This window comes from Ambystoma mexicanum, chromosome 5p (assembly GCF_040938575.1).
Source record: "Ambystoma mexicanum isolate Mex_15411 chromosome 5p, UKY_AmexF1_1, whole genome shotgun sequence".
Lineage (NCBI taxonomy): Eukaryota > Metazoa > Chordata > Amphibia > Caudata > Ambystomatidae > Ambystoma > Ambystoma mexicanum.
Window position 1 is genome coordinate 283680992 of NC_090930.1, and position 27239 is coordinate 283708230.

Sequence of the window (27239 nt, forward strand, 5' to 3'; positions counted from 1 at the left end):
TGCTCGCACTTACTGTAACAATTAAACAATACTTTGAAAATAAAATAATGATGGATTCAGTAAGCGGGCAGTTAAAAGAATGTGAACTAGAATAGATTGAGGAATGAGTTGTAAGTCGTGTCTGTCCTCCAAAAACATGAAAAACTATTCAGAAGAAACCAGAAAAATACGGATATTAAATAATGAAAGAAAATGTAGCATTAAAAGTAAGCTCTTGTAAATTCACCACAAAATAATGCAATGCATCACAAAATGTGAATTGTCCTCTTGTTTATATCCGATAGTCAGTAGAAAGTCGTCTTTGTAATGTTCCACTAAAAACGGTGCCCTACTTGTAGTAATGCATTAGGAAAGATGGGTTTGAGAAGTTGGGATACATTTTCTAATTGAAAATAAACTACAAAATAAAACGTACCTGTGGATCAGTATCTTTCACTGGCATTGGACCAAAGTGGCCTAAAATTCGACTCTTAAGTGCTTGTTTGAGCGAGTTAAACCAAACACATGCCTGATCATACACAGAGTCATGTAAAGCGAGAAGATCGGTTCTGTCCATTCCTTGGACCTAAAATACCAAAAGAATAATTAGTGAGGGATGAGTAATAGTTTTGAAGAAGGGTTTTTCAGTTGGTACCAAAGAATATTTATCAATCCAAGTTTAATTAGAGCACCTTTTGTACTACACTCGTCTTTCAGCATGCAGTAAATGCAGACCCCCATGTGGTCCATTCTCCTGACCCAAATTGTTCCCCAAACACTTGATGCAAGTGTTGCTGCCCAGAACAACCAACAATTAAAGCCAGCTATCCAAGTGAAAGTAAAGCAGCTCCCAGAGTTATGGCAGTTTGCCAGCTGCAAAACAATTCTTATCCCCCAAAAAAAAACATTGTTACTCATTCAGCGATAACAGCGCAGAACTCTTTCCAAATTGGCAGAAAAAGAGTATAAGCGACAAATTGTGGAATGGAAACACTGATAGTCATCACTGATTGGGTAATAGTGGGCTGGTGGAGCATGTCCCCTAAAAGGGCAGGCAGTTATATAGATAGGCTACAGTTAATCAAAAGATAGAAATAGTTTTTTTTTCTGGTAAAGGACAATTTAATAGTTCTTGGGGTTTCCAGCCTCCCAAATCGGATTATTGAAAAGTATGTGAATTTATAAAAGACCTAATACTGGACAAAAGCTTTGATGGTTGTATTTCAATTTACCAAATAATGCACTACATTTAATGTATTTTTAAAATGCTTTCTTCTGTGAAAAGCTCTAACAGTCATTTGAATGCTTGCTTTATTGATAATTTTTTAAGTGAGAAATATATCAATCAAGTGGTTTTTTTTAAACTCACCTTTTTGTCTTCAATGTATTCAATATCTGCTGTATTATATCCATCACGCTGGCTATGTTGTATTACTTTAAACCTCCTTTTCCCAATGCTGTCCACAACGGAGCGACCATCACTGAAGAATTCTACATTTCGTATCTCCAGCATGCAGCCATAATCAGCAAATCTAATTAAGGTATGCAAAACAAATATCGATAAATCAGCTGATCAGCTAATGAATGCAGGACCAAACAACAGAATGAGAGCCTCATTATGAGTTGGGTGAATTATTTGCTTGAAATAGTGCTGTAGGAAACCACTCAATTCAGGGTGCCCCACTGGCACAAGTGGCATTTCTATGAATAATGCCCCCCACACGCCAGTGGTAAACTTAATTTTTTTTAAATCCGTTTCTAGAATTATATTATACTGATGATGGAGATGGGTAATGCACAGTAGTGGTTAAGGCAACCACTGTACATTATAAATGCACAAATGGTATTTTCTGACCATTTTCTGCATTACATGACAAAGGTGGAGAGAGAGGAGGCATCAGAGACACCAACTTGATAACCCCTCTATGAACCCCTCTATGAATTTCCTCATGTAAAGGTTTTTCTGCTGTATTGAAGGGAAGCAGTTACAAATAGGCAGACGTTACCCGAAAGTCTGCTTTGAAATACCCCCGGCCGTATTCCATGAGAATATCGCCAGAAATATTTCACCCAACCCTGAAACAGGTGGACGGTAAATCCAGCTATATTTGGTAAATACATGCAGATTTACTGTTACTACTCAACTAGTAATGAACCCATAATTGTTTTCCAAACAGTGAATATTGCTCTGTCTATGGTGATGTAAAGAACAAATGATGGTTTCACAAGAGAAAGGTGTGAAGATAGCATGAGTGCAAAACATCATGAGTTATTTGGGGACTAGGGTTGATTTGATGGGAGGTTAGGGTTGGTAGAAAGTAATAGCTTGGGTTCAACTGTCATGTAGAGAAGAGCTCCAACCAGCCAATCCTATCTTATCACAGAGTTATGACTCTACTGTAGACTCAAACCAAAAGGTCACTAGCCACTATATACATATTTAATAGACATGTGACAATATATCAAATGACATTTTAAGCATAGGTTGGACAGAGAATGGACTAGTACACTAAAAGACCCCATCAACTCCCATTGAGAATGTATTTTCCATTAGAAATGTAATACCCATTAAGATCATTCATTGTGTTAAAGTACTCACCCTTTTACAGCATCACTAATACACATCCCAAACTGCTTTGTGCCAGTCTCCATGCATCTTCGAATCATTAGCCGGTAACATGGCTCAAATATGTGCAGCGGGCATGGAACTGTGGGGTAGGCCATTGTGCAGACAAATATAGGCACATTGGTATTCAAGCTTTAAAAAAAAAAGTAGAAAAATTTCAAATGTCACATTACACAATCATCTGTTGTTGCATCAAATTACATGTCAGATAGTATTTCAAAATTGAATATCTAACTCAGCATGATATTCTCAACATATCCCTAACAGAACCATATTTTAGAAAATCTCATTCAGTTATACACAGAAGGTATAACAGCTCTTTAAGATATATAAGTGTTTATTTGCATTGGTGTAACATAAAATCGTTACAATGTGTAGAAGATGTTCACAGCAAAAGTACACCCTTGCTATTCGTTGATCAGATGTACCCAATAACGTTATTGTTTCTTTTTCCAGAAATCAATCAAATGTGTTTACTATTTTAGGCCTATTCCATTAAAAAAGCAACTTCTATTCTTTAGCAATTAATAAAAAGTTCCTTTAACAAGAGTCCAAAATAGTGATCCATGTACCAATTTCTTATAGTTGTCTGGATGTTGATCATAGGAGTTGAGGTCCAAGAGAGAGGGGTCATCTGTCAGCTATTGTCTGGATTTTGATGCTCAGAGTTGAGGTGCAAGAGAGAGGGGTCAACTGCCAGCTATTCTTCTTGACCTACTTTCATTCTGCCGAACAGGCATGTTTGCTGTATTAGCACAACATCCATAGGACTGCGCAGTCCTATACAAGTTCTAATATCGGTGTGTGTGTGTTTCGATTCACAGCCTGACGTAAACGAGCAAAAGCTCCCTGGAGGAGGCTTGCATATGATTATTTCTGCCAGGACAGTGAATAAAATAAGCACAATACACTACACAAAATGGATGCCTGCTACGTTTTGAAAAGCTGGACTTACAGCACATTAAGTTGCTCACTTTGGTCTTTCCCCTTTCTGTAATGACTTGGCAGGCGAAGAATGGCGGTCTGGATAGCTGCCCAGAGCAATTGCTAGAGGTTTAAGATTAATTATAAACCTTCCAGCCATTATCTCTGTGTTTTGTTTGTCTTTTACATTGACAGAGCTTTATACAATTTTTTAATGCCAACTAAGCCTCTGATTCGAAAATTAGACATACACCGTGGATACCTATTCAGTCATTAATGTCCCATAATTTCACAATTTGATTAAAGGCTTCCCACAACCAGGAACCCAATGGTCAAACAGCTCATAGATCACAGACGGTTAAGTGAATTTGGTTGGCACTCAAGCTCAATAGTGTCCCATTCAAAAGTGGGTAATACCGACTAACAGAACATGTCAGAGAATGGCGACCTGGCAATGGTCAGCTGACTCTACAAACATAGGGATATAACCAAATTGAATTAGTAAATGCTTCCCAGACTAGATAAACTAGATTCATGAATCCAATGTTCACGGACTGTGGCCAAAAGCATCTATCGATTACAAGCATATTGAGTCCCAATCTACTAGATTGTTCCAGAGCATCCCAATAACATTACCATAGCTCAGTCCTATGAGCACTTTGGCCAAATAACAAATGATTAATACCACCCAACTCAATGGTACTCCTTTTATCAAACTTGGAAATATGATGTATCTAGTGGGCCTGCAGGCAGCCAAACACATGACCATTAGGTTAAACACAGATCACTGTAGCGGATGCATTCGTCTGCAGAGCCACACACCAGTAGGAGTTTGTAAAAAGATACCAGCAAATGAAGATGTTTACTGTAATCAAAAACGCTAATTTGATTTGTGAACTCGGTCAATAAAATATCATAGAAAGACTTTTTAAGAAACAAGGTTCCCACTGATGCTTAAGTGGTAGGTATTTCTTTTTAAACAAAGCCACGCAATAAACCCTTGTTATATATAAGCCGTAATTGTTTTTGCTTACTTCGATAACTCCTCTTTTAAACACTTTGCATTCAGTCAAACAGTTTTCAAACGTTCGATTGCAATAAAGTAAAACATAAATGTTCTACTACGTACCTCAAAAAATCTATTAACTTAAACAACTTCCAATCTTATTTATTTTCTGTTACAATTATGCGTTCCTTGTCAAGATCTTCTCCAGCAAGCATACTGTTGACCTTACATCGTTTAAATTATTTCTGCCAATGTAGTGTCTGCCTTCGGAATAAGAAAAGGCTCTGCAACTCATGCCCAACAGATATCCCAAGACAAAAATGCATTGTAAAATTGAGAACAATACGTAAACCCCAGACACCATCAAAGCTGGGCAATGCCTTTTCTTCTCTCCCAGGAGGTTACCAGGGACACAGGGCCGATTTACAAAGTGTTTTTCAATGGGACTGCACCACTGTAAAACGCTTTTGTAAATCAGGCCCACAATCTGCTAGATAATAATGGTATGAATGTAAACCGCTGCATACACATACGTTCTTACACAGCACACCTTGGGAAGCAAATAGCCTGTCAAAACATACAGTATCCAAGTGCCACCTTTCATTATTCACAGAAATTAGGAAATTGATATTACTTAAATGTGCTCCACTGATTTAAAAAACAAAAACACATTTTACAATATATAGTACATACTTTGAAAGCTCTGCAACCTCTTCTTCGTGCACCTTTCTTCTCTCAGAAAGCTCCTCGGGCAGATACTTGGCAATAAGTTCTTGCAGCAATTCATTTTTGCAGAACTTTCTTAAGGCAAGGTACTGAAACATGAAAGCAGCAACAATCAGATGGGAGTAGTGCGCTAATTAGCTGAAAGATGAAACCTGAGACACTGCTTTATTTCCATTTTTTCATAGTGATGAGAAGACTCAATATGACAATCCCCATTTTAAACAGTAGTTTTTGTACTTGTTACTTATGTGCTCAAAATGTCTAACATTAAATCAAAAACCAACTGGGAACTGATCACTTTTGGCGGAGGTTGTTTTTATTTTACATTTGACTTCATAGTATGCTTTAAGGTCCCGGTCATTCATTATGCAGGAAAGGACTTGAAATTTAGCATCTTGTCCCACAAGACTGAGCGCACTAAATATATTTGACCTTTAAAATGTTCTTATTTAATCATATTTTCAGACATCTGTGCGCCGTCATCTTTGATATATCCTTGATACTGCGTTGGGGAAGAGAGTACGGAATTTTTATAGCAGAAAGGCAACTCACTCCGTTTCGTGTGAATGCTTATAATTTGCTTTCAAAATTCTAATAAACTCTGTTGGGAAAAAATAAGCAATCCTTATGCAGCTCAAGAGAAAGTCATGCTGCAAGGGTTACTTTAAGCACATGCCATACACAAGTAGGAAGTTCAGATGTAACATGAATAGCTACCCTTTTCAATGAAAACATTAATTTATTGTATTTGTTTTTCTTATAATGCGAACCACTCTCAGTGCCGAAGCATTCCAAAGACTCCTTACCGATATTTTGACGTTTGTATGGCGTACAGTTTCTTTGGGGTTCAGCTGGGGGGTTGGGAGCAGGGTAGTGGAGGCCTGGGCATTTGACGTTGTTTAACAGCTTGTATGGTTTGGGAGTGGGGCACAGCGAAATCCATTTTAAACAAAGAGAGTGGGTGGTGGCTGTACCAAGATCTTCCCGAATAGAAAAAACGTACGGGAAAACATGCAATAACAAATAAAGACTAGTTTATCAAATTCTTGCATCCATACCTTAGAAAGATCTTCTTTGCAGAGCGGACAAGCTGAATTATGATCTAGGCATCGTTCAAGACATTTTAGGCAGAAGGTGTGTCCGCAGGGTGTGGTGACCGGTTCATAGAAAAGCCTGAAGCAAAGAACAGAAAACAACAATATCTTGCAACAAGAAAAATGTAGGACTCATTTATTTCCTGCACAAATACGTACAAGTACATCACTTGAACTTTATATATTGTTACATACACAAATATAGAGTGACGCATGCTTCTGTACTCCACCGCCCCGTTCCACTCTTGCTACCGCCTCTTGCAATGAAGAATAAACAGCAGTCAAAAAAGGGAAGGGAAAGCTACCCAATATAGGTGTAGTAGTCCTAAAGAGTTGTAAGGAGAATTGGATTGTGAAAATGGTTTACAGCGAAATAGCTATGTACATGCATTTGGGCTGGGTGGTTATTTGATACAATATGAATTTTTTATTTCATACATATATTCCGTCGAGATGTGTTGGCATCTATTTTAACTAATAATTCTATACCTCTATTTATTATACTGTAACACACCTTTTAAGAGGTGGAAGTTTTCAAGACTAAGAAGGTCTCTTCTAACTAGAGCATTTCTTTGAAAGGTACCTTTTTCAAAGGGCAGCCATATGACCCTTAAGTAGCAAATTATCCCCATGAATATGGTGAAAAAGAACTACTGTTGGATATAATTCATCATCGTTGACTATTTTTTAGTAGTACATAGACATTGTTGTGTATTGCCCATTTTGAAAACTGCATTAAATTACAAGGATTCAACCATAACAGGACCAAACAGAGTCAACAGTAGTGTCAGCAACATGCTCCACAAAGCTGGGGTCCAGAGTTTCTTGAACTCAACTATTTGGCAAAAAGACCTAAACAAAACCACTAGTAAAAGTCAGCGTCCAGGTAATCAAAGAACCATCTGCTTATCCCAAAAAGCAGTGATTATTGGCTCTCCACCAGACAGAAAACGTAGCACTCTTGAATGTAGTATTCATCTCAAGCATCATCCTATGGACATGGCCTAGGACTGGCCCATAGACATGGCAACTAATTTATAGAGTGGATTAATCACAAATTTGAAAACATAATTCTACTCTTGAAAGTTGCTACAGTAATGACCATGTTGCAACAGTTTCAACAATCCAAAAATGTTATTTCATTTATCTATCAAATCTGACTCAACTTACTCTGGCACTGAAAAGGAGTTCTCGAGAATGTTTTGGATAAACTCAAAGAATTTCAAACCAACTCTAATCTAAAAAATATCTAGCGTAAACATGTTGTCGTGGGAACTGTCATAACTAAGAGACAATTAGTGTTCAACATACTAGAAAACGACAAAATCCAAGTTCACGTGCTAGCTCGATCAGCAAAGTGTTACTAATCTTATCCAGTACTTGAAATATGCAAGCGTCAGTAGCTCAAAATATACGCTACTATTTGACACGATTACCATAACACATGAATCATTTGATACATTAAAACTGATAATAATCTGGGCTTTGATCTGCAACTATAAGTACTACCACCTGGATTGCCAAGATTATATCAAAAGGTAAACCACATCTCCCATGTATAGCAGCCAATAAAATCATACCTACAAAAGATGATCAGTTCTTATTGTACATAATTACTTTGAAATTACAATGCAGTCATAAAATGTTTGTAGACCACACACACCCCCTCTTATGCATGCAGATTTGTAGCTTTTCGAAGGGGGAACAGAGAGATTTGTTATGGGAAGAGTAGGTTTTAGCGAGGGTCGGTCTAAAGGAACAATCTTTGGCATAATTGCAACTGACGTTACAGGAAAGAGGCCACTCGAAAAACAAAAATCCGGGTAGGAGACACAATAACCCATTCCTAAGCTACAAAATTGATTACTTAGCTCAAGTTATTCTGTATTCTTGAACAGTACTTGCTGCTTAATTTTCCCATTACACACAGGACTGCAAATAGCAAAAATGCAAAGTGATGGAAGCCTAAATCAGGACTCGCTGAGTCTCTAACAGTTGACTTTGGACAACTTGAGATCTCTACTCTCCACTAAATGATGGCTGTGCAGTTTGGTTCTACAATTGGTTGCGTGCTGTCATGTAGGAGTTAAACAATGGTTCAGAAAGGAGTTTTATTTGTAAAGTAGTCACATTTTATTGGTTTATTTGGAGGCATTCATAGAATGAGTAATCAACCGTGTTATGCGGATGACACTCAGCTCTCCTTCAAGCTCCCCTCTGCCACCTCTCGTCTCTCCCTCATTCCTGACTGTCTATCCGTGATTCAGAAATGGTGCACCTGCAACGATCTCTGCCTCAATGCCAGCAAGACAGAGATCCTCCTCATTGGGACCCCTGCTCCTGCTTTCCCTCTTTCACTCTGGCCTCCCTCCTTGGGCTTTCTCTCTGCGCCTTTCCGTGAGGCAAAAAACCTTGGGGTCATCATCGACTCCACTCTCCTTCTCCCCTCACATCACAGACCTCTCTAAGAAGTCGCACTATAAGCTGCACCTCGGCAGAGGTATTCTTTCTTTTCTCACTTTCCCCCAGAAGCTCAATGTCTCAAGAGCCCTGGTTCTCTCTAGGCTGGACTACTGCAACAACCTGAATCTAAACCTGCTTTCCTCTGCTCTCCCCCCTCTGCAACTAATCCAGAGCAGGACTGCAAGACTTGTTCTTGGCCTGAAGCCCAGGGATCGTATCTCTCCAGCACTGAGATCTCTCCACTGGCTCCCGGTGGCTGCAAGGATCACGTTCAAGACTCTCTGCATTGTCCAGAAGGCTGTCTGGGGCAGGGGGCACACATTACATCCAACACTCACTTCCTAAACAACTTCCTTCTCGAGCCATTCGCTCAGCTACCTCTAACTCTCTGACGGTCAGACGCTTCTCAAGAGTTGGAGGTAGATCTCTCTCCTCCGCAGCGTCCTCCCTCTGGAATGGCCTCCCTGCCCCTCTCAAACTCGAGCAGGACCAACTCAGGTACTGAAGCAGCTGAAGACCTCCATTACGCTTCTGCTTTCTCTCCCTTGTGTCCACCTGTTTGCCGCGCTTGCTGGTTGCCTAGCTACCTTCTGAACTCAACAGGCACCTGGTTTCCTCCACGTCCTGCAAGCACATGCACTGCCGGCGAGCCTCTGCACACTTAGCGGCTGTATCTGTAATCCCACAGTTCCCCCTCTCCCCGCTCCGTTTTGCAATTCCCATAGCTGGCTCCCCCGGCTGCTCTTACTCGGAGCAACTGCTGCCCTGACCGCACTTTGCTTCTCCCTGCCCCTGGCACTTCTCCTCTACCCCCTGCACTTGCACGATCTGAATGACACAAGGCCTAGTAAGAACATTTGTTTTGTCCACCCTTTGTCTCCCTATCTAACCTTTGCGTGCCTAGAAACACTTGTGTACAGGAGCGTTATGACTCACTCATATCATATCAACTGGAGACCATATAGGAGTTCATACGACAATCAATCATTGATGTGCTGCCCTTTTTGTTTTCAGTGCCCCCTTATTGAGGACTACGGTAAACGGGACTGGAGAGTGGAAAATATTAAATGTCAGCTCTTCCTGGGTCTCAGATACATGATGGCTCTGATGCTCCTTTCCCACTACTGGGGGCTGGATAGTTTACAGTAAAATACAGAGGTGTGGTTCCTTTGCACACATATCCATTCATGTGTGGTCTATTTCAGTTAAACTACATCACAACCTTTGCCATATATCTGATAATACATGCATCATATTCAGAGCTAAAATACATACAACAAATGTCTGCATGAGGAGCCTCCCTGCGTTTGTGTAGGCTCGCAACCAGAAATCCGGTCATCTAATGAAATGTATCATTGGTTGTCAAAGTTAGCCTGTTTTATTATCTTCACATTAACTTCAATTTCATTCTAACAGGATTCTGCTCCGGAATAAGGGGATTAAATTAATGTACAATAGCTCTGAGTTTCTTGCAGCACACAGAGCATCACTTCTTAAATCTTACAACGGATGTCCGTGTGCTGCTGGTGGAAACAATCCTGCATTATTTTCCCACCTGATTGTATGGACCCTAAACACGCTAGCCTCTTCTACCTTATTCTCAAGTATCAATACTCAAACCTGCTCAGATTAACCTGGCATATTTTGCCCAACTGTTCCTACTCAGTTTCTCCAACAGACCAGTTTTTACAGATTTTACAAGTTTTAGCATTTACTAGTTCTAAATGTTTTTCACTTGCATGTGCCACGGACCTTCAAAGCTTTGTATTACCCTTTTTGCCACACTATTTTTCTTTGCTCCTTTAAAACAGTAGATTGCATGAAATTAAAGACCCCCAAAAAGTGGTCGTTTTAAGGGGAGTGATGGTTGCAAAGATAGGGAATTAGCAAAAGAAGGGAAAGATTACTTGAAGTGTACAGTCTTGATCCATGTTTGCCAGGAAAACTACAAGGAAACAAAGTCGGGTACGATTCTCTCCAACTCATAAACGCAACATGGTTGGCAAATATGATAATGGTGCCCCTGGATCAACCTCAAATATTATCAGGTGGGCATGGTATCCTTCCTTGTATGCCACAGTGCCCATTGTGGTAAATAATATTTGGCCATTGATCCTCTTTGGTGTAAATTCCATTGCAGGTAAACTTCATTACTACTTTAGATTTGACACGGGCATCAAGACCTGGACATAATAGGGGCAATTCGCTATATATCATCTACAATCTAAATGTAACTTTTCCCATGGCAAATCCTCTGGTACCTTGGTCTAACTATCGCTTGCTCCTCAATAGATGGATAACGCCAGCCAATCCCCAGAATGCTAATTAAGGTTTGCAGATCAACAAAGGTCCACAGGTCGACAGAAGAATACCAATGTTACCCACAAGAAGGTTGAATCACTTTAGACACAACTGTCCACTTAAGCACATATATCCTCCTAGCCACCTTCAAACACAGGTTTCTATCTTTAATTGTAAGAATACTAGATGCACTAATCCCTTCATATCGCTAAGAAAGGAAAACACAACACTCCAATTAAAAGGGCAAATGAAGACCTAACCACCTCGAAAAGAGTTAAAAAACGGTAACAGAATTAGTGATTGCGAACAGGCCTTTAAAAACAAGTCAATTTGATAGCACTGCACAATCAAATGCCAACAAAAAGCATTGTTTGAAAACAATCGGGCCTCGTAAAAACAATCCGTCAAAGTATTTAAAATGTACAAAGAATTGAGTTGCCAACTCACACAAACCTACCATAGTTGGAGACCGCACAAAAAACGAGCTACCTAGAGCCATAGTCCTCTCTAGCCTTCATCCCTGAAAAAGACTCTACTTAAGCCTAAATAAATATCGTGGATTCTGCAACATCTACTTATTAAGAATTGAATATACCCATTATACCTTACCATTGACTATGCTGGCTAAATCCGATGGGAGTTGTAGTCCAAAACATCTGGAGAGCCAAAAGTTAAAGACCACTAAATCAACCTAAAAGTAACCTCAGATTGGCGGGGGAATATAAACGCACACCTGCCAAGTATAAAAGACTGATAAGAAAGAAGATCTGTTGCCCAACATCTGTTACAAGTCTGAAGACATAAGAATTATAAAGCGCCATATGAAATTCGGGAAAGCCTTAATATCTCTGCCATTTTCAAAAGCGTTCAATGGATGATTAAAGACAATCCAGACAAGTGAATATAACATCCTTAAATGTGAAGAAGAGTTTCATTTAAGCCTGTATTTACGATTATCCAGGTGCTCCCTCAAGCGTCACCACCTTATCCAATACCCCTTCCAGAAAGCGACTTTAAGCAGTGTTGTAATAATATGGTGCCATACAAAACAACAATAAAAATACTTAGAACCAACCAGACGTTTAAGATTTTACAGGCTATGATTAGTGTGCTGCTCGGATGAAGTTTTGTGCTATTATGTTATGTGCTATGACAACTGAAAATGGTGAACCCTCAGCCCTCTACCAAAGAAACAACCTTTTTCCGAGTAACAAGAAGCATAAATACATGAATGACTATCATGCCTACTTTTAATGTCAACTCTGCAATATATGCTGGCATTGAAGTAATTGAAGTGCTAATCTAGAATAAGTAAACTGATCAGAAGGAAGAAATTGATACCTCATGCACAAAGAGCAGTCCAGGTCAGCTGGATCCACAGATTCGCTTTGAAAAGAGTGGTTACAATATGGACTCTCAACGCTGGTTACATCTAAAACACAAAATTGAAAACGTTAGGTATGTTTATGAATATGTCCAGCTATTCAGCTCTCATACATCTGATCACAAAGCACATTGAGACATTATTGTCCCTCAAGAGCAGCACTTAACAACTCTGTGGAAAGTAGTCACCCAAAGAACATAGCACTCTGAAGCAATAGAACAAGGTCAAGGCAGCAATCAAAATAAAAATGAAAATGGAGAAAGTAGGAATCGCAGTGTGCCAAATCTTACCTTCTTTCGGGAGCTTGGTAGGCGTCTCTGAGGTCTTTGATTCATTTGTACCATCGGAACAGAGTTTTCTTTTCAAAACGTTGCACTTTTGAGAAAGATGATGTGTAGGCTCCAGTGATAAAGAAAGTTTGTTTTCAAAATCGTATCCAGTCCTTGGCACCAACTTGGTCAGATCAGAAAACCTATTGGGGTTTTGTTCTTCTCGGCCACTGAAATCCTTTTTCTGCTCCAGGTTCACCTAGATGGAGAAAACAGTATTTAGGAGATTGCATTCTGAATACAAAGATGGCGATATTGTCACTCAATATTAAAAGCAACATTCTACTATATATTGAAGCAAGTGCTGCTGCATAAAAAGCAGCTACTTCAATAGGGAAATAACTTATCGTACACACAAATGTTGATGGGGTGGGGCTAAAAAGTAACATGACACTAACGCTAGAAAGTGCACCTTGCATAATGCTCACAATAGAAATAAACCTAGGATATGCATATTAAAAAAGAGAATGGCATTTAAGTCTTTATGGTTAACGTAATTCATTTATTTGTACGGGTTGTGCATGACTAGCTTAATTTCTCCCTCAAAAAGGCTGCTCTGCCTCAATGAAGTTTTTGGGGGAACATAATCTGCGATGCTAATCGTAACCATGCAGTCGATATACTTATACAAGTACCATGTCTATTTGCTTCTATAGGCCTAGCTTGGAACTGGCCGAGTAGGAAAATAATCTATGTCAAGCAGCTATATCCAACTGAAGGAAAAACAAGTTGCAGTATTTGAATGTAGAGTGAAACACTTTTGATTCAAATAAAAACTTCAACAAATAACTGAGGCATTTGAGCTCCCTAAATTAAAATCCATACAAACGTAGGTGAGTCATGCACATTCTTGTCCACGTTAAAATGCAAATGGCATGTTAGCATTCTGCTGCTTGCACTGTATCAATAATTACATGTTTGTGTTTTGCCATCTGCAATGAACACCATGTACTTTACTGTAGGCGTGTGTTTGTCTGTACTGCTATTTTACGTGATTGCTCAATACATATTTTAAATGAAGGACTGCTCGACTGGTGTGTCTTACCTTTAGTGAACTCTGCAAGTTATGGCTGGTGTCCACTAATCCCCATGAATTTAGACCATTTCCTTTTAACCTCGAATGATGTGACAGCAGCTGCAGGATATCTGAAATCTGTCCTTCAGATGTTCCAGAAAGAAGCGAAAATAAACTCAGAAGGATCTATGGGGTGAAGAGGAAAAAAAGTTACATAAAATCCACACCAGAATTTCTAATTTAGAATCTGAACAGGGTATCTGGAACAATGTGTAATTTACATTTGCTTTGTAGAGCAAAAATGAAAAAAATCAAACCATATAAAGATGATACAATAAACGCAACAAAACACCTAGAAAAACCAAAATGAGCACCACACACATAGAATACCCACATCCACATGCAGTGAACAAAAAGACACCTCTATGAATCGCTGCTCTGCTTCCACTAACGCAACTATAATTCCATCTTTGTACTTGCAGCAACACCACAGTGAAGCAAATGGTAAACAACGCAGATTCAAGGAAAACCAGCAAATGTTTTCCAGACATATTTTTCCCCCAGAATGTCTTGAACCGTCTCTAAGTGTGCGCGCATTCACCGAACTCTGGCTTCACACAGCAATGCTGCTTATTATTGATGTTCTTGTTTTTATTCTGAATAGTATTTGTACAGCGTAACATTCAGCACCAAGGTGCTCTTTGACGTTTGAGAGCCAGGGCTTCATTATTTTGGACAAATATGATGCCTGTAGTGATACTGAAGACTAAAGATGACCAAGTTAGAGCAGGAGACAAGAACTTGGGGGACTATATCAGGAAATACGTCATTGAAAGCAGAATAGGGACCATGGGGTCAGTAGACCAAAAGGATGTGAAAAATAAAGCATTGGAAGGCCAGAATTTGCAGACACTCAGAGATAGAAAATAACGGATTCCCTGTGAATGAAGGCGAAGCCATGACCTCGGCCTGTTGAACAGTTCTTCATTGATCAAGGAGCCACAGGAACCTGTTAGCCAGGTTTCAGTCAAACAGAGTAATCAATTCGATTGTTAAGTGGAAGGGGATTGTCTTCAAAAGCATGGTTGCTGGATAAAGCTTTCGATTAAGGGAGAGGGTGGCTTGGAGAGTTTGAAGCAGCCCGAACCTGTTGTGGTCTCCAACTTTTGTATTTTCATTTACAATAATTAATTGTTCCGTTTCCATAAAATATCCCACTGGTAAAAGGAACTGTTTGTTTATTTTTGTAAAACCCTTTCCATGTCATTCAATGTCAGAATGTTCCATGGTCAAGTATCACAGCACTAAGTGCAATCATACCTATACATTTCCCAATGTTGGTTAGATTCCACTATCCTCACGGGAATGTAGCTATTCTCATTTCATACCTTTTATCTAAAGCAGTAGCCTTTGGGTCACAAAGGCTTTATTGGGATCAGGACATCTTGATTGTTTGGGTAACATCAACTTTGACCTGAGTGCTTAAACTCCCTTCTCTGCAAAAATGTCTTAGTAAATCCTAAGCAAACTTCATTAATCCAGTGTAATCAGCCATGAACACAACTGATCACAGTAATAAATATGCACCAAAATCACTTGCTTTAACCCTTTGAGTGCCTTTAAAATGTATATATTCACATCCTAAAAATGTTGGCCGTTTTTGTCCGTGGGATGTATAGTTTTCATCCTAACCACAGGGGAGCGTTTAATTGTTTTCTGCCACTCTCCAAAAGTACTACATGCTTTGGAAAACAGTAGGTCCCTTGCAGAGGGAGTTTGCAGGGACTCCTGGAAGCAAAAACATTTGAATAAATACAGACGAGTTGAGGGAGCACTGCAACTGTAGCTGAAGTGAAAGCAATAGCTCAAAAGCGCCCTATAATTTCTCGGATTTTTTGCAAGCAGCCATTACCTACAGCACGGGATAGCCAAACTGCGAATGGTGAGTTATTGTAGAAGACTAATTTCCAGTGGATTTCAAAGCAATACACATACCTTTTCAAATTGCAGGGATGCTGGAACCTTCTAATTTGAAGTGAGGTGACGTACATTGGCATCATAGAGACCCCTCCCTATTGACCCCCTCTACCCTGTATACCATGTGTTAAGTGGTAGATAATTGTAAACTACTTCAAATGGCTGTATATTATTTTTTTAAAAACTTTATTTACAAAACCGTAAAATCACATACATCTGAATACACTCCATAAGACAGTAAAATTCCCAAAATTATTAAAACGTTTTAATGGCTGTATATTATTGAATTGATCATCTTTACTCTGCCATCTGTATGCTCAAAATTCTCCCGACAATCATTTAGCATATGCTCATTCAGATTATGTTTTACCTATGTCATCCAAAATGTGAACACTATGCCTCCTGTCGTGACGTGTGCAGTGTTTGTAGTTGAAGCAGTGTTATCGTGAACACATCACAGTCTCAGAAAGAGTCTTCTAAAAAATAGTGATATGCTACAACACAAATGCAAATTCAATGTATTTCTGGTTGTCCCCAAATACTTAAACTGCCCTGGGAATATGCTAGGCTTTTAAGAGGTCACTAACCTACTTAAAGCGTTGAACATGTACTGTTCTTCAACAACACATAACCGAAAAAAAATCCCTTCTTTAGCCATTTTCAGTCACAGACATATTTTTCAAACTCACCTTCTGAGCCTCAGTTTTGGCAGTCTTGTTACTCATATCTAAGGCAAGGCAGAACAGGTACTCTCTTAGAGCTTCTCCCGTCTTCCCGAGTTTGGCTAATGCTTGTCCTTTTCTCAAGTGACCCTACAAACAAAAATGTGCATGTTAACGTTACAGATTCATATTCGTGAACTTCTACAAAGTGCAGGAAGAGAAGTAGTGGGTCAATGTTTCCAGCGCATTAGATTGTACTGCATCTTGCAAAATCACATGTACTCAAATAACAGCCCTTGCCCCATACTGCACAATAAAAATCGCGCTGAATGTGGTATGCTAGATTAATTAATGTTATTGAAGTAACTAAGGAAATGTAATTATGGCGTGGGACATTAGCTTTTAGGATCAACTGGTACCTTCTGACGAACAATAGAAATCTCACATACACCGGAAATTGGTTGTAAATATGGATAACAACTAATCTGAATGGTAAGTGGGCTTTAAATCTAATCTGTAGCACCATCTAACAACGTTCAAGAAAAGATAACAGCCTACTTCTTGAAGTATTTCAGAATAAAAAACAAGGACAGCTGACTCCCAATTCCAGCTGTTTTGAACTACAGCCATCGCCAAGCCCCCCTACTTCCAAATGATGGAAAAGGTCTGAATGAATCACAACAGTCCAAAAGCTGCTTTTTGTTTTAGTGTTCAATATTACTTACAAAGTGGTGCCAGTACATGGTGATTGTTTGTGTAAGTTGGGATCCTGCACCATCTTCATCAGGTTGAGATCAAATAATGTCCTAACAGTAAGAGTATGAACTTTTCATATAACGATTTACTTTCCGAATTGCAAAAATATTTCGAAACACACATGGTTGGTTCGCACACGATTTGTGGCATAAGGGTTGACCCAATTTAAACAAATAACTGTAAATTAAAATCCACCCCAAATGACATGTGATCATGACTTGACCCAAATTACTAGAACGAGGTGACCCATATTCTCAATTATAGGGACACTCCCAAAAGGTTTAGAGAACTCTTGCAACATGGTAAACAAGGACTTCAATGTTTTAGTTGAAGGTTTGTTAAAGAGACGCCCATTTGTAAATGTCCCAGTGTCGCTTACCTCGTACGCCATCAGACTAAAACTACTGAACATAGTATGATCAGCGGACATTGCTAGTTGTCTGACCACCTTTCATAACTCAGACATGATTTCAATGAACTCACCTTCAACCACAGTGGCTGGATTCTGCATGCTGATTCAGCATCATGCAATGCAGCTTCATTGCACTTCAAGCTCGTGTTAATTTGAGATCGGTTGCTATGAAGCACATGGTCGTTAGGAGCTGAAATTAATGAAAAACATTGAAATGGGTCTCAAATTTGATAGCAATGATAACAGCAGACTACCTCATGTATTCTATACATAATTCAGCGGAAAACCCAACGTGTGAACTAGAAAAAGACTTTTGAAAAACATTACTCCACGGTCTCCTCCCTCGTCTCAATACTCAAATGAAGTCCCCATGCCTCTGACCAGAATCTACAACATATTTTCTATTCCCTTCTAGTGGCCACCCTGCTCCACCAATCGGGCCTACCTTCACTCATCTGGCTTAAAGGATAGAATAGGGAGCATGTTACATCTTTTTTTTATATGCTGCTTTTTACGACCAAACCAAAAGGTACTCTCACAGTGAGCGTGCAAGGCCACTGAGGGATCTGGAACATCACCCCTGGTTCTTCTCTGAGAGTCCTGATATCCATTGTGATCATTGGTGTGGCCCAGGGTCTTTCCAGAGGAGGTTACTGCTGCTGGAATTGGGAGGGCCACAATGGTGGCATGTGTAATTCCCTGGACAACCTGAAGAGGTAGGCTTCCCCTGGAAGCCAGAGGAAGAGGATGACGGTATGGCGGACCGGCACATAATGTAAATGGTGTGTGGCCCTCTATAGTGTGCTGTAAAAACCATGGCGAGCCATGGTCCGAGTAACAGCGCTGCAGGACTCCCGCTGTAATTACATAAGTACCTGCTCTCGCTCCCATCTCTAGCATCTAGACAATAGAGTCTGCTTGCCCTGAACAGGAGCAGATCCGAGGATAGGCAGTGTTATAGAACCCATTTTCTGGACATGCGCTACAGCAGGGATTATGTCCCCTCTCGCTAATGGAGACCAGGAGGCAGACAGGAGAGGAGAAGCAGCCCCCTCCTTCCAACGCAAGTAAAACAGAGCTCTCTCTAACCTGCACTTACAGATTAATGCGTGGAGTAGTAAGATGTAATCAAAGCTGCACAGTTAGCTTCTATTGCAGAACCAAGGTGTGGAGGGTTTATATTGAGTAAAAGTTTCAGTGATGCATGAATGTTTAGCAGGTTAAAGGGGACGAGGTCACAGGCTACAGCGTCTAATACGAATTCTGAAATGGGAAGCCAGGCAGATGGCTATTATCCACAAGACCTCACGGAAATGAACACTCCCAAGGTACTCCCACCTGTATCCATGGAACACCTCACTTGCTGCTTCCTCCTTCTGCACCTACTTTCCACCAGATCTACTGACCACTCAAACCAGCAAGGCTTTTCTCGACTAAATCACAACAACGCAACGAATATCTTCCTTGAATACTGCAACCTGCCATAAACCATGTCACCAGGAAAACCAGAGAGACAATTCAAACTGCTTGACACCACAGACATCAAGCAACTTGTCACAGTACCAACCCACAACAAAGGCAAGACATTCGACCTGGTTTTCACCACCTCTGCAGCCTTTGTATGTCTACCCCATCCTTTGGACCACACAGCCATACCCATCCTGCCCCACCACGCACTACTCCCCCCACCTGGGACAAACCAACCAAAACAACCCACTGCTCCTTCTGGAATTTCACTACGGATGCACTAGAACTAAACCTCATCACATGGCCTACACCTCTAACCCCCTTTGAGAAAATCAATGCCCAGCTCAGCAAACTCAACCACACCATAAAACCACCAACACACACGCAACACTGAAACCTTGACCCAATATAAGCCCTCCACACCTTGATACACACAACAGATGGGCTGGAGAAAATCTAACCAACTAGAAGACCTCATCACCTGTGTACAGAAACGCCCAATTTCTCCACTAGCACGGTCACAATATGCCACCTTTCAGAAAAGGTCAGCCGCTATAAGACCACTAAGGTGGTGATGGACACAGTATAAATATTGGATAATATAGCATAACATTTCCAATTTGGTAAATATGGTTTCTGAGGCAGAAGAACATAGTGAAGTACCCAGGATGAAGCAAAGAAGTTGGACTAAAGTTTGAATCTACTGGCTGCACAGTAGCAGACGATTTACCCATAAGACCACATTTTAGGTTGATCAAATGACCCCACACGAACAGCAATGTGCTAATTCAGCCCGAGCCTTTTATTAAACAACCAAAGGTATTCTGGACTAGTGTGGTCTAGTGGACTAGTATTAATGTTAATAGACCACATTGAACTTTAAGACCAGATGCCAATTGAAATAGCAACGGCTCTGGTGGGAACGGACATGGGGTCTGCAGCTCTAGATCATCACTTCACAATGTTCTGAACAATATGCCCTGAACACTGAAGTTTTCATTAGTTTCACAAGGAACAAAATGTTCTGTTTTTACACCCTTTGAATGCTGCATTTTTTTTTATGCATACGTGAATTACAAACGATGTGACACTTAACAGTTGCTCCACATCCACCCCACGGAGCTGTCTGGCGAGAGGAAAGGGCACAAAATGAGGATGACAGCCATACCGAATAAGAGGTAGCAGTTTAACGACATGCATGTCCAGAGACGTATATCCGCCTATTCGCCTTGCACAGCAACCGATAAATATTCGGGTTACTGGGGACAGCGAACACATTGTCTAGACATTTCGTTGAAACCAAAAAAGCAGGCAGAACACAAGCACTCAGACGAACAAAGTAGGTTTTAGTCATGACTCAAAGGCGGCTCTTTCCTGTGCACGTCCCATTTCTTTGTTATACAAGCAGTTCATAAGCGACAAGAGAATCCAGAGCAGAGTGTGGGGTTGGGCGCTTATGCAACCACTACGCTGCTGGCCTAGATTCGCCTCTGATTGAAGGTTGTTCCTCGCGAGCTGTGGAGAAGCCGGGCTATTGTGCCTGCTTGGTTATGACGTCTATTTTTAGCGCGGGATGCTGCCATCCGGGATGCCATTCGTGTGTTACTTGACACACTGTAACCGGCCACGAAAACACATTGTAATCTGCCGGGCCCCAGAAACTGCTTTCTTGGGATTGAAACATGAACAACAAGCATTGCCAATGCCAACAGTTCGGGCTTTTGTGTAGGCATGGGAAAGGCACTTGCCAAGCACTGCTGTAGTGGTATTACGTGCCATTGATAGTAAGTTAGTAAGTAGCAGGTGGGAATCTAATAGCAGGCCCTGGCAAATGCATAATACTTGCACACAAGCCCAAACTGGTGGCACACATAGATGGATTATTGGGAGTGGGAAATATGGCGCATTTAGATGGATTGTGGGGGGTAGGAAATGTGTTGCTCCTAACTAACTACACTAAAAACTCACAATTCTGCCTACTCTCTCTCAAACTCAGACACAACCAGACCTCTACCGCACCACAAACCGCACGCACTTCACAACACCCAACATGAAACCAAACCATGCACAACCATATTACATGACAGCTACCAACCGAGAACCCACCTACGCTCAGTGACTGGTTTATCCGAACTGAAGCTGTTAACAGTACATCAAAGCTCTCTTGCTGTTCTCCCCCCTCAACCCCACTAACAAACCCCCCAATTCCACTTCCATCGCAGATCCGTCAGAGCACCAAGAGGGTTTGCAATTGGCAACAGTGCACGGTAGAAGACTCAGTAGCATTAACATTGGCTTTGCCAATATGTGTTATTAACAGGACTTCAGTGAAGGGAACGCATAGTGCTTATAAAATCGAGTGGCTGAAAGCAGACCTGGTTAAGACATTTTTATTATACCAATGGTGCCTTCACACCAACAATGACATCATTAACTCTCAGAAAACTGCTTTGAAAAACCACTGGCTGGCATATTGAGTGCAAAGTTTGATGGTAAAACTTGATTAAAGCAAGCTCAAAGATTCCCATGAGGAGGTGTTTTGGGCAGGAACTGGGTGGGATTGGCCATATGGATTAGCATGGCCACGGGCAGTCAGTGGGTGGGCGAATAACCAAGCAACTACTAGCTTTGTGTCTCTTCTAAAATGCCATTTCTCCCTCTGCGTACTCTAATGCAATGGTTCCAGCTGATAGATAACACAAGCGCCACCTAGAGCAAGAGGAAGACAGTGAGTGAAAATGATTTGCACTGCTACCCAACAACTGCTTCCCGAAGTCTAAAACTAAAGCATCTTTGAGATGCCCAAATCCAAAAACAATTCTGAAAGAGATCCTCAAGGGCCGCGTAAAAATGCTACAGACACCTCAAGATTTTGCTCCAGACATTTCGAATTGTGCATAACGTGGCAGGACCTCAGATCCTCATGAGCATCTCCAAGGCAAATCTTTGAGAATCATCTCCCGAATGAGTGAGAGAGAAAATGAGAGAGAGAGCGAGACATGCGTGTCAAAAAGCATGAAAACTGCATTATGTGTTAATTTGCACGGCTGATTTGTAAGTAAAGAGCGAAACACCTCTATCATCTATTTCGAAGATGCAAAGAGTGATTGGTTAAAGAAGGGGTTAAACATACGCAATGCTCATTAGAGAAACAGAGTCTTGCCCAAAGCAAATGTTGTGATCCCAAAAGCAGCATGTCGCTTAAGTGGTCCCATGTCAGTCATGCGTAGGTCATCCAGCTTTTTTCCCCCCTTATGTTTCCAGATTTGTAGTCGTTCGTTTATGAAGAACAGTAACAAAAAAAGGGATAACCTACCACAGCATGCAATGAGCAAACGCGAAAGCCTAGAGAAAATGTTTGGTGTCCTCATTTTCCGACACTTCATAGATTTTTAATAGGTTTTCCTAGTCGAGGAATACTCCTCCTGTCGCCCCCGCGTGTGCTGTCCATCAAGAGAAAGAAGGAACATGTTTTTCACCTGCCACTTGTCTATTGCAGTTTACTTTCTTGCGAATTGCATTGGTTACTAAGTGCAGTGGGATATGTCACGATTCACAAGTATGTCAGTGAACATTTTGCTGTGCTTGTAGAACGTTTTGTGAATATCAAAAATAAGTATGATGGACTAGACGCGAATTCTCCAATTGAGGCCTATACAAGTTAGAAGAGGGAGAGAGTCTGAACAAGGGGAGGGTGGCTTAGTTGACCAACTCTAGGCTTCAGGGGTTGGACTCCTATCAGATTTTCAGGATACGCACCGTTAATATTCATAAGATAAACTTGCATACAATTATTCTAGATGTATGCACATTTCTTCTAATGAATATTAAAGCAGGATAGTCTGAAAACTCATCAGGATTCCAGTCCTCGGGGCCGGGAGTTGAACAATTCTCCATTACAGGATCAAAATATGTGCTGCCCATTCTCCATCCTACAATGTATATACAGACCAATTTAAGAACATAGAGTTCTGCGAGATTTTTCATCAAGTAGCTTGAAACTACCCGATGAAAAATCAAGAATATAACCACAATATTTTAACGGTCTGCATCCATTTCAGAGACAATTTTTCAGTAAATCAGTCTATGCTGTGTTATGCATTACAAAGAGATATGTGGCATGCGCAACTCGATGTTTTCTATGAAATCCCCACGATTACACTGAAAAATACATGCAATTACTGACTTCTTCGTAGAGATAACTGTTGACATGGGGCGTTTTGTATAAACAAGAGTGGCAAAAACTAGTGTCCACTACGCCTGAAAGCCTTAGAACTAGGGTTGCCACCTGTCAAGGTTTGACGAGCACCATTCAGGATTGGATAGCAGGTCAGAGGGAGCACCAATCACAAATGTGTTCACATCTGCAAATAGCTTTTGAGGTTTCCTTTCAAACGTATAATGATTTCTGGTAATTTATGTAACGCTTAATTTATAAATAACAGCGTGTGATTTGACAAGACTTACAGATTCCTTAGTCTGGAAGTGCTTAAGTAACACGTTAACATGGCCCAATATCAACAGTAGTGATAAGTCAAATCCGACCTATTTAACGTGAACATGTGTTTAGCCTAACGGCAAAGGAATTTTCCAGAGAGCATCCTGTCAATCTTCAGGCTCTGTACATTCGATCTTAAAATAACTATTGGCTCTGCATTTCGAAAATGTTTACCTAGGCGGAGGGCCTCGTTGTACTTGTGCAGGGCGGCTGCAAGCTCCTTCTGCTTATACAGGGCATTCCCTTCGAGTCTGAGCTGCTGGGCCTTCACCCGCTCGGGGAACCACTTGGTCAGCAGGTGGCCGAGGACCACGTCGGTGCGAAAGGAGCGGACGGTGTGCGGGTTCACGGGCTCCTTGCACTGCGGGCACAGGGTCTGCGGCGAGGCCGAGCTTCTTTCTGGGTCCTGGCTGGCGGTATCGGGAGCTGTGCTCGCCCCAGCGTTGGCTGGCTCCCTTGCACGGTCAGGTCCAGCGGCGGGGACATGGCTCCTTACGCAGCACAGTCCCTCGGGGGCAAGGCTTCGCTGGCAGAGCCGTCCCGCGGGGGCGAGGCCTGCAGCGGCCTGCGGCTCCGCTAGGGCCCTTTCTCCGCTCTCACGTTGCCCAATTGCTGCTTGGCTCTGCCCCTGCGTGTCCTGCGGCGCGATGAGCTCGCCCCTCGCAGCTTCTTGTTCCGCCGCCGCGGGTTCTTTGTCCAAACAGCTCCTGCAGAAAGTGTGCCCGCAGGGCAGGGACACGGGCTCGCAGAGGAAGCCCGCACACTGCGGGCATATGAATTCCGCCGCGCCCCCTAGCTGCTCCGCGCACACACCCTCCCTGCTCCGTACATTCTCCGCCAGGCAGCGCACCAGCGCATCCAGGCGGCCAGCAGCCAGTTGCCCCTGCGCCGCCGCCCTCTGGTACAGGGCCAGCGCTTCGGGGAGCCGGCCGGCGCCGGTCAGGGCATCTGCTGTGTGCAGAAGCAGTTCCCAGTCCCAGCCCGCAGCGTCGCCCCTCTCGCGCCACTGGCACTCGTAGATCTCGGCGGCCAACTCGAAGTTGCCCGCCTGGAAGGCTTCGGCGGCGAACTCGAGCATGAGCTGCCCGTCCTGTTGGCTCATTGTGTGGGCTGCCGGGGCGGTTGGGGGCACGCAGCTTGTGTTTGCCCACACACGGTCACAGGGGTTCTCTGTCCTGCTCCATCTCCGCCAGCTTCTAATAACCGTCACTCGTGGGAAGAGTTACATAAAATCGCTGCCACGTGACCATCGGCTGCGACTCTGGTTGGCTAGCGTACGCCTACACGACAGGTTATAAAACCACCGGCGGTTTCAATAACAGAAGGTGATGGTTCCACTGGGGAGAGAGCGCGAGGCGCGCCCGGTGACGGCTGTGGGACGTGCTTAGGTAACCCGCGGGCTAACCGCCGGGGGCTGCCGTAACACGGTTACATATGTTACACACCTGGCAACAGCAGCAGGCCGCGGCGCCTCCCTTTCTGTCAGTACGTTCTTCACCCCCTAGAGAAGGGATGCTGCACCATAGACAAAAACATCTTGTCAGAATTGAATGGCAATTGAACAGGAAAAAAAATAACGAAACCTCGAGACATACTTCAGAACAATATGTTTCACACGTTTTCTTTTTCTCATGGGGACGGCAAGAGGCCGTTTCATTTGCACCATTACTCATTTCAAACCCAGGTGTGTCATACTTTCCTGGTGGAATTGAAACAACGAGGTTGCGTCAAAGAGAGCAAGACATTTACTCAGATAAATGGAGGCACCCACTGGGGGGAAAGCAACGCAGTTTCAACCCATGGGACAGACTGCAGGAATGCTAGGGCACCCGCACCGTGGAGGGCTTGCTCCACATACCACCCACTCCTTGAGCACAACTGTAACGAAATTACTTTTCCTCCGTATGTTTACATGGATGATTATTGGCTGAAGCACATACTCGACCCTCACACCTCTGCACAACAAGAGTGACCCCAATCATAAAGGTGAAATCAGCACAGCGATTCACCTCCTTCGCCTTTTGTGGTAATGTGGGACAAGGCACGGTATACTGTTAAGAGGGGTGTGAATGTGAGCCAATGGAACCCAAATAGCAACAGTCAGGGCTTTATCCAGAGACGTGCCAGTCTCCTAAAATTATGTCTGAGACAGAATCCTGCCAGGGCTCCCTAATGCCTCCTGGTAACGCCAGCCCACCAAGCCGCTAGAAGCTAAAGCCTTTTTCTAAAGCCTGAAGATCTCGCATATAGGCAAAAGCTTCAGGCTTTAGGAAAAAAAGGCCTTGGCTTTTAGTAGCCTCGCCTTTTCTTTCTGAATTGTGGCACCGACCCACGCCAGGCACCTATTTAACTAGTGATGCAGGGATCAACTCCCTCCCACCTCAGGTGAGAGGATGATGATTGATGTAAAGCAGTGTCTGGCAGGGGGTTGGTGCGCAATTGAGAGGTAGCACTTATGTGACTTGAAGGCAACTCGTTAGGCCATGCCCCTTTTCATCCATGCCCCGTAAGAGTCTAGGCTAAATTGTGCATGCCACTTAAAGCGCTGGCAATAGTACAACAGTCAAAAATAAAGGAATGTCCAATCAATAAATAAACTTTAAATAGACCAATATATAAAATTTAAACACACCAATATGCAATAAAAATTGAAATAGAAAACACAAAAAAAGAATCAACCTTTGTAAAGGAAGACATAGAAATGCAGAATATAAATATGCAATCACTCTGGATACTTAGCAGGGAGGAAAAGGCCATAAACCACTTCAATGGTGGTAAAAAAGGATATGTATTTGGGGAAAAGGGGCCTAACAAGTCTCTAGGGTCCCAACAAATGTACCAGTGGGGTTGAGACCTTCCAACAGTACCTTACTTGGTTCGACAGCGTCAAACTAGATTTGTGATGTGAATTGTATGTACAGGTTTTGGATTCAGCGAGTCACAGTGATCTAGACAGGGAGCAGGCATTGAGTCGGGTCTGAACTGGATCACGCGGTGGTTCGTTTCAGCATTCAGAGAATGCAGTTTGAACTGGGTATCAGGGTCTGTGTGGCGTTTGAGCTTGGGCCAGCGATGAAGATGCTGGTGGTTGGAGGCCCTATTGGAAAAGTGGCGGTATGAAGAATTCCACAGCAGAAAGCTTCTTTTTCGAGCCGGGCAATCAACATGCTGAACTAGCACAGTGAAGTGGCAAGTTGGTTTGAGGAACAGCAACAGTGGTTTGAAGAAACACCAAAGGCAGCACTGCCGATACGGTGGTTCAAATGTGTTTGAACGTGGTCAATGATGGTTCGAGGCAGTTTTACACAGTAGAAAAGCAGGAAATCAGCTGCTTGGTTTGTCTAGATGCTAAGAGTCACAATCCAGGCCCTCAGGGACAAAATGAGTCCTTTTTCCCGAAACATGAGGGAGGCTGGTCAATATCTGCAGCAGTCCTTCACCTCTCTGACAGAGATGCAGGTATTGCTCCTGCAGCAGCTTACCCCCACTGTTCTCAGTGGTTAAGGAGCATAGTGCGCCTCTGCCTTGGAATACCTGTCATCAGAGGGCTTTGCAGATGATAGTTCTCCCAACAGTGTCTAGATGACTCATTCTGATCTTTTTAAAAGGTACAAAGGAAT

The 27239-nt window shown here is 42.1% G+C and overlaps 1 protein-coding gene across 1 annotated transcript in view; it reads right to left on the reverse strand.

The window, feature by feature from the left end:
* LOC138480918 (LON peptidase N-terminal domain and RING finger protein 3-like) overlaps positions 1 to 24819 on the reverse strand; it is a 32675-nt gene extending 7856 nt beyond the window's left edge. The window contains exons 1-11 of the mRNA XM_069612720.1: positions 23794 to 24819; positions 17726 to 17844; positions 16514 to 16636; positions 13878 to 14033; positions 12794 to 13031; positions 12461 to 12551; positions 6320 to 6434; positions 5229 to 5350; positions 2579 to 2737; positions 1349 to 1511; positions 416 to 565 (exon numbers count right to left, since the gene is read on the reverse strand). Of these exons, the coding sequence (XP_069468821.1) occupies positions 416 to 565; positions 1349 to 1511; positions 2579 to 2737; positions 5229 to 5350; positions 6320 to 6434; positions 12461 to 12551; positions 12794 to 13031; positions 13878 to 14033; positions 16514 to 16636; positions 17726 to 17844; positions 23794 to 24721 (2364 nt within the window). The 5' untranslated portion in view covers positions 24722 to 24819. The remainder of the gene's footprint in view (positions 1 to 415; positions 566 to 1348; positions 1512 to 2578; positions 2738 to 5228; positions 5351 to 6319; positions 6435 to 12460; positions 12552 to 12793; positions 13032 to 13877; positions 14034 to 16513; positions 16637 to 17725; positions 17845 to 23793) is intronic.
* Between the last annotated feature and the right edge of the window lie 2420 nt (positions 24820 to 27239).